This window comes from Rhea pennata, chromosome Z (assembly GCF_028389875.1).
Source record: "Rhea pennata isolate bPtePen1 chromosome Z, bPtePen1.pri, whole genome shotgun sequence".
Lineage (NCBI taxonomy): Eukaryota > Metazoa > Chordata > Aves > Rheiformes > Rheidae > Rhea > Rhea pennata.
Genome location: NC_084702.1, coordinates 59273294 through 59281408, shown reverse-complemented (window position 1 = coordinate 59281408; position 8115 = coordinate 59273294). Strand labels below are relative to the sequence as shown.

Below are 8115 nucleotides of genomic sequence, written 5' to 3'. Positions count from 1 at the left end.
GGAGGCGCCGCGCGGCGCAGACGGCGGCAACGGCCGGTCCCGCCCCGCCCTCCCCATGCTGGTGCTGCGCGCGGCTCGCAGGTAGGCGCGGCGGCGGCGGCGGCGCCCACCGGGGCCTCGAGCGCGGCCCGCAGCTCGCAGGGAGCTGCCGCCCCCTGCCCGGGCGGGGCGGCCGGGCCGGGCCGGGCGGCGCTGAGGCGGCGCGGCGGCTCCGCGGGCGGCGGCGGCGTTTCCTCCGCCCTGTCATGCTCGCCGCGGGGGAAACAATAGAGCGAGGCTACGGAGATACACATTTATTTATTATAGGTGTAGTAATATATATTTAACGTATTATATGTATGCTATATAGCTTATCTTCAGCGTCATGGAAAAAGCGTGCCGCTGCTGCGCGCTACGTGGAGGGTGGATCGGGCACAGATACGCTCCCAAAGGGTTTTAGGTTAACCCCCCTCCCCCCCCCCCCAAAAAAAATACATAAAAAATACGCTGTGGAAGGGTTTTGGGTTTCCCCGGAGGAATGGAGAGGAAAGCAGCAGATGTCGTCTGGTGCGGAAGGAAAACCCGTGCTCGAAGGATGGAGAGGCTCTTGGAATGTAGTCGCAATCTTCCTGTTTTTTAGCTCTTTCCATTATAAGTATGGGTTTTACTTCTGTCATGTCTGTGTTGTAAATACACCTGTGAATGATTACTGCTGTTTGTTAATTTGAAAATCTTTTGTCAGTCTTCATCTGAGTCTACCCAAATAATCGTTTCAGGGAAAAGAGTAATTTCTAATGCCAGAGAGGGATTTCCCAACTTGAAAAAGTTGAACATTTTCATGTTCATGAAAATGTTGATAGATTCTGTTTCTCCCCATGGCGTCTTAAAGTGAGACAGTTTTCAGACTGTCATTTAAAAATGACAGTTTTCAGCAAGTTTCAAGCAGCATGTCTTATGATGAATAAAACATTCAGGGTTTGATTCTTTTAGAGTGATGGATTTTGGGAAATAGGTTATTTCCAATTAAATACCGTTCCTATTAGTATCAAAAAATATTCAAAGATTAAAATGTATTTCAATTAAATGCATGGGGAAAAAGTAGGCTAAAATGCAGATTAATCAGCACAATAGTGTGTTTACTTTTTGAGGACATTCTCGATAATGGAAAAGAATCTGACAAAAAGTAGACACTGACATAATTTCAGTGTTAGGAAATCATTTTCTAGGATTCAAGTATTATGGAATCTTTCTTTCAAAATCAAGTTTCTAATAGGAGATAAATCTAAACTCTAGTTTTTCCAGAGTCCATGTACATTTAAGAGCTGTAAAATTTCTCATCATCAGAAAGATAACACTGTTTGGCTCTTCTGTAAATGGGGATGCAAGGCAGCAAGAAACTGAGAGGAGTGGAGTGAAGAAACAAGGGGAGAACTTTTATAGCCACGTTCTAATATCATGCTTATCACCGTTGTGTTTGTGCTTGCTTTCCTTAAACTCTTCGACCCAACACCTCAGCAATGACAAAGGCCAGGTAGGACCCTTGGAACGTTCTTCCCTTTCTCTGGGCTCCGTGGGCTGCACGGCCTCCTCTGTGTACCCCAGCTGTGATTGTTCTGCGGGCAAAAGCAGCAGCTGCCACTTCACTAAACACAGCAGCCTCTAGACAAACAAACTCGCTTTAAGACAGAGTTTGTGGATCCAAAAACTATTCCCTAGACCTGCTGGGGCAAAGACTGTCAGGCTCAAAAGCATTTCTTGGACTCGGTTTGAACCACGGGCAGCAGGTGGACCACACTAGGTTATGCAATGCAGTTAATGTCTTTTTGGGAGGTAACTGTTCTGTCATGGTCTCTACAAGGGAAGGAATCCCTAGCTTGGACAGATTTATTTTAAACAGTTTGGGTTAGATCAAGAGTTTCTCTTCAGAACAGTCGCCTGGTTTGTGACAGTCCAGGACTTGGGGACTTTTCAAAAAAAAAAAAAAAAAAAGGAAGTCGTTTGATATGATTTTTTCCTGACAGTTTATCCAGTAATACCTTCCTGTATTGAACTTATGACCCAGTATTGTATTTGATGTCCTCCTGGCTCTTGTGTTGGAAGAGAAGGGAAAAATTGCTCCCTGTTCACTCCTTCTGTGCCGTTTGTGGTCATACGGATTTCTTAAATACTTGGTCTGTTGTTTTTGTCCAAGCTGAAGAATCTTGATCTAGTTAGTTGATGTGTGAATGTAATCCATTCTGTGCTGCAGCTGATCCTTATTAACACATACATGATGAGGTAGAACAGGAGAAGGTTTGGGGAAGGTGAAAGAAGAGAGGACCAGAGAGTTTATACATGTTGGGAGGAGTGGAACTGCACAATGTATTCTGTATGTGCATGCTTCACATATTTTTGGAATGGTATAATGAATATTTCTATTTTGTTCTCCATTCCTCATCTCTCTCCTGTTGTTTGCTTCTTTTTTGGCTGCCTCTAGGCTGGTGTTTTCATGGAACTGTTTTAACCAGAACCTCTTTCCAAATAGTTAATTAATTCAGAGCTCATTATTGTGTATGTAAAATCAGAATTTTTCCCCTGATCATGTTACTTCTCTTTTATTAAGACTGAAAATAATTTTTAGTGATTTTAATGTTTACTCAGTGTTTTAAGATTCTTTCACACCTTTATGTATGCTTTTAGTACATCGTATTTGTTTTATCATCAGTAGGTTTTGTTGCTTCATTAATCCTGCCTTATTCTTTAACATATTTATAATCTCATCTAGAAAAAATAACCTAGCATGGAAGCCTGTGTGGGGTCCACTAGTCACCTACTTCCATTCAGAAAAATGATCAGTTATTTCTCTGTTTCTTTCCTGTGTTCTAATCATTTATCGGTAATAGGACCTTCTTTCTTGTCTCATAGCAGCTTAGTTTCTTTAGGAGATTTTGGTTGAAAGTCTGTGGAAATCGAATATTAACAGTATTAACTGGTCTCTGTCTATTGCAACTCCTTCAAAGAATTCTGATAGATTTGTGTGTCATGACTTCTGTTAGTAGAAGAGGCTCTTTTCCAGTACATATTGTATGTATTTAGAAAAAGTAAGGGTAGGGGGCATACATTTTTGAGTGAAATATGATTTGGTGGGGTGTGTTCATCTAAGAAAGTTCCATCTTTAATACAGACACCTTTTATGTCTACTGTGGAGCGTCAGCTCAGTGAAGTTCTTGGCCATAGTTTTTATGCTGAAGCAATTTTTTGGATAGCTTGGAAGTAGCCTGGGAACCATTTAATGTTGTTAAATCACTGTTCACTCAAAAGCTAGAGCAGAAAACAGGCTTCATTAACTTGAGTGATTCATGTTGTTGAGCAGATGCACTGTAGTATTGAGCACTGGTTGGAATTTTGCAAGCATTGAAATGATCATGGCCCAGTATAATTCACTCTCTTCCCAGAGGAGAAGAGTGACTTAAAAAGGTGCAAGTAGGTGAGACTAGCTCATCATCTGCCCTGAGTTTTCCAACCAACTAGCAAAAAGCATTAGTCTTGGCTTTGACTGTATGAGACTTAACAGCAGTAGGAACTTAAAGGGCATTCACACGGTACTGGTTGAATTGATTAACTGTGGCTGTAAAACAGAAAAATTCTGTGTTTACAAGCCTTCCTCTATATTTTTTTCTGTCCAGCAGTCTCTTAAGTTTTTTTTTAACTAGGGTCAGCAAGCATTCATGCATTAGCTGATTACATTCAAGTACTGGACTATCTTAGTGGTAACAGTGTGTGGTGGTTGCACTACAAAATATGCATTTTACCTGTTGTTTATATTGCTGCTGTGATAGTCATATGATAGATGCTTATTTGCAGCAACACCTGAGAGTGCTGTAGAGCCTTAAAAGCATTATGTTTTTTTCCACTGTGCCAACCCTCTGCAGAAACAATACCATGACTCCTCTATACAGTCAGCTCCAGACTACTGTGTGGAAGTCACCTCCCCTTATGAAAGTCAGTCAGAGCAGTTTCCAAATTCATTTTGTTTAAAGACTATCAGGGAGGAGAGACTGCAATTACAACAGAAGACTGCCTAGAGATTTGTGCCATATATAACATGTCACGCACAGGTATAGGTTCCCATTTAAGGTCTGTGTTTTCCGTCAATTATCACAGAGTGCCATCTTCAAATACTTTGCTGCTGTTGATGTTAATTCTATCAGAAAAAAACAGTAAACATTTGTTGCCAGATAAGATCATAAAAGTAGCACTGCAGAGATTAAATTTATCAATAAAGATTTTAAAATATTTTTAAAACCTACAGCTTTTCTGGCTAGCTCAAACTGACTATAACAACTAAAACTATGTCTATTGTAGAAATATGGTCAACATAGAGCTTGCAGTGAACTGAAATGCAGGGAATTGACACTATTAATAATGTAGTGTTAAAAGGTGCTATATTTTCTTCCATTTCCTTGAACACAGCGTCAGGAAAAAATAGTTTCTAAGGGCAGTTACAGAGCTTTAAATTAAGAAGTACTAACATGTTCTCCTTTGCCATAGTGAGATCTATCTATGCCAAACACAGTTGTGACACAGAGCCAAGTACTTTTCTAAGGAAAATGTCCCAAGAATTCAAAGCATGTATATGCTGTTCCAGACACTGTCAAGAGCCAGAGAGATGAGAGGTGAAGTGTAACAAAGACTTCAAATGTGTTTGCCCAGCAGGAAAAAACGATGACTTCAGTTTTGGGGCTATGGGGCTATTCCTTTAGCTGAACTAAATTAATGCTGACCTGTCATTACCTTTGAGTGATCTATCTGTGTTTTGCTTGTTCTGTCTTGAAGTTCTCTGGGTTTTTTTATTCTTGTTTTTCCATGTTACTCAGCCTTCTGCTGACTTTCCATGATTTTGTCCTTATTTTGTTATAAAATAAACAATTGCTTCTTATCTGAAGCCATGAGTCAAAACGGAACCAAGGTGATGATACATTTCAAATTCAAGCAAAAAAAAAAGGGAATTTAGTGTATATAATTACTGGTTTATATTGTATTCTATGTTCTCAGGAATTGGTTGTATATTAAACCGTGTTAGAGGCTGCTGAAAATTCACAGTGGTTTCTCTCTGAAATACTTTTTAACTTCTGCAAGCCTTAATTAAAAAAAGAATTGTTACTTGGCTATTCTAAAGCTTTACTCATATCATGCCTGTCCACTAGTATTTGGTGGCATTTACTCTCAGGAAAAGTGCCAACATACGGCATGTTACTCAAGCATGAAATAATTGGTCCTGAGGCAAACTGTCAGGTTTTATATTACCTTAATAGAACTTTTTTTAAAGCAAGCCTGCTAGGTGGAGTCAAAACACTGAAGCCATGTGAATGTTGATTGCAGTTACCTGGTGAGTATGTTCTTTACATGTACAGTACTGGCTTCCAGCATGCATCACTATTTCTACTGCAGCCTGTAAGACTTGGAAGTGTTTATTTACTCAGATCTGCTATTTCAAAAGATAGAAAGATCAAAATGGTCATTTTGTTGTTCATGTTCTTAAAATTAACAGCTTTTGCAAAACTTCATACAGCAAATTGCTGTTTGAAAAATAAATTAATTGTGTTCATGGTGGTTTTCAAATCTATTCTTATTTATATATTAGAAGTACCCCCTCAACGTGTATATGAGGTACAGCTAAATAAGTGTCTTCATATCTGTTTGCCCTCAGACTATTTAAAAATCAGAAGGTGCCAAAGTATCTTAGTGGTTTTGCGTTAGAAAGAAATTTTTACATTTTGATATAATTTTTAAGATAAGAATCATTTTTTTGACTTCTAGAAATGCACAAAAAGCCTAAGATTGTGTTTTGTTTAAACTCAGTATGCACAGCTTGGAAGAATAAATTTTCAGCGCTGAATCATCTGAGATCAGACTTTTTCTTTCTTTTTTTAATCTACTGCCTTGGTTCCCACTTTACCCCTGATGCCGTTGTCCCAGACCTTTTATGTCAGCAGGCAATATAGTTTTCTGTTCTACACAAATCCGATATACTTTGATTCTTGCATGGCTATATGGAGCTGTCAGATTTATGAGCAAGTACAAGAAAAACTGGCTGTATGTGTTTCTCAAAAATCCATAAATAAATAAGATCTTAAATTATTCTGTAGAATTTTACTTGCCGTTGTAAGTAATACTGTTTGGGTGGAGATTAATTTGAAAACTAATAAAGCTTTTAAAGCATCTTGGATAGAATTATAGCTATCAATATGCAATCAGAGTTAAATGAGGTGACAGACTTGAGTCTTGACCACATTATAAAGTGAATATTAGTAGTAGGAGCATCTTGTGAACAAGTTTGCGGGGTTTTTTTGTTTGCATTTTCTAAAGCCAGTACTACCCTTTGCTGATTCTGCTTCATAGGTTGTGGGTTTTTTAGCCTTACTTTCATAGTGGCCTATTAAAAAGGATTGTTTGGCACATTCCTGTCATGAAACATTGTTTTGAAACAAAACCAGACTTACGTAAATGTTTAAAATACTTAATGCATGAGTTAAAAATCAGCTGGTAAATTTAATTGCTTTGCTTGTCTGCTGCAGTTATGTTTGCTGCTCTAATAAAGTATTACAAAGGTCTCTCTTCTTTCTAAAATCAAATCAAATTTGTGTTTTCCAGAAGCAACAAGTAATCAAATTTTAGATTTATTGGCAAAATAAATTGTCTGGCATTCTGGCAAAAATAGCAGTCTTTCATACCTGATTGCAGTCTGTAACTTAGATGCTTTGTTTTCTAAACTTCTTAAAAATCCTCTTGTAAAAGCTCAGCAGCTACTTCTAAGTTATTATTCAACTTACACTGCTTTTGGTTGAAATTTTCATTATTACTGCTTTTGGAATTGGTAACTTAGTGCCATAATTTGTTGCTTTGGTGAGCAACAGCTGCTTCTAGACTCTTTGCGGTAGCTTGAAAGTCCAAACAAAGTCCCCTGTGTTCTTCTTTCCCAGCATCTCATTGATAGCTGATGCAGTGCACGATGCGTAACATGTTCCAGGCTGCCCTGTAGGTCATTCCGTTGACAGTATTAGATCCCATAGGACTCATTTAAGAGACTTGCACTGCCTCTGCCCCCCCCCTTTTTTTAAGAGCTATTTAAGCATTCATGGTAAAAATGTTAGGTACATAACAGTGCTGTAATGTTGAAGAACCGCACAGGAACACAGACAATGGAAGGAGCAAGTGGGGAGATCGAGTCTAGTCTTGTGCTACCTTAGACAACTAAGTGATAGCCCTTTTATAAGTTCATCAAACTCCAACTAAAAATAGTTAGGAAGTTTTTATTTCCATGGGGCTTATTGGGCAGCTATTTCTGAATCTCACTGCCCTGATTGTTACAGATGTCTCTTTAAATTCTAGCTTGAGAGTATTCCTGACCAATTTATTAATTTGTTCTTATGTGAGTGTTGCCTTTTAGCATCAATAGTTCTTTTCAGTTCCTAGTGTTTAACCTTAGATATACTTAATGACAACAATCATCCTGAATCTCTCTCTCTTTTATTGCTAGACTAAGCCCATATATTTCACATGCATTTCCTAGCAGTAATTCTGGCTTAAATGGCTGTTGGTACACTTTTGATCCTTCCTTTCTGCAAGCACAACTGCATTGAAGCCACACATCAAACAGATGTTGCCACTGATTACCTGCAATCCCATCCCCTTCTCTTTTTTTCAGTTCAGATCATTTTTCACCTGAATACTGCTCTGGCTCTTTTCGAAGTGTGGCCCTGCTGATAGCTGTGCTGTCCTCATTGGCGGAGCGGTGGGCAGGGACAGAAATGAGCAGCAGAGGGAGGGACAGGAGAGGAGTACTGTAAGCCAGTCCTCCTGCTGTATGTGGTACTTACCTTAATCCAGGCTTCTTTAGGTATATCAACAGTTATGCGCTGCAAAAAAATCTGAGTGTTGTGTCTGAAACAGCGGGAACTAGTCAGTTCAGGCAGTAGCAGCAGCCTACCTATGGCAACACGGGACAATTTTACCCTAATTTTGGTGACTGCAGTATATATGTAACCTTAGTTACAGACCTACATTTGTTTATACTTCTCTCTAATTTAAACTGAACAAACTTCAGATTGTTTGGCCCAAGGTAATGCCTGGCTCTTCTGTAATGTCACTGCCATC

The 8115-nt window shown here is 39.2% G+C and overlaps 1 protein-coding gene across 1 annotated transcript in view; it reads left to right on the top strand.

Moving 5' to 3' along the window:
- Positions 1-14: 14 nt before the first annotated feature.
- The window catches only part of NLN (neurolysin), a 44212-nt gene continuing 36111 nt past the window's right edge, over positions 15-8115 (top strand). Inside the window, exon 1 of the mRNA XM_062600418.1 lies at positions 15-81. Coding sequence (XP_062456402.1) covers positions 56-81 — 26 coding nt within the window. The 5' untranslated portion in view covers positions 15-55. The remainder of the gene's footprint in view (positions 82-8115) is intronic.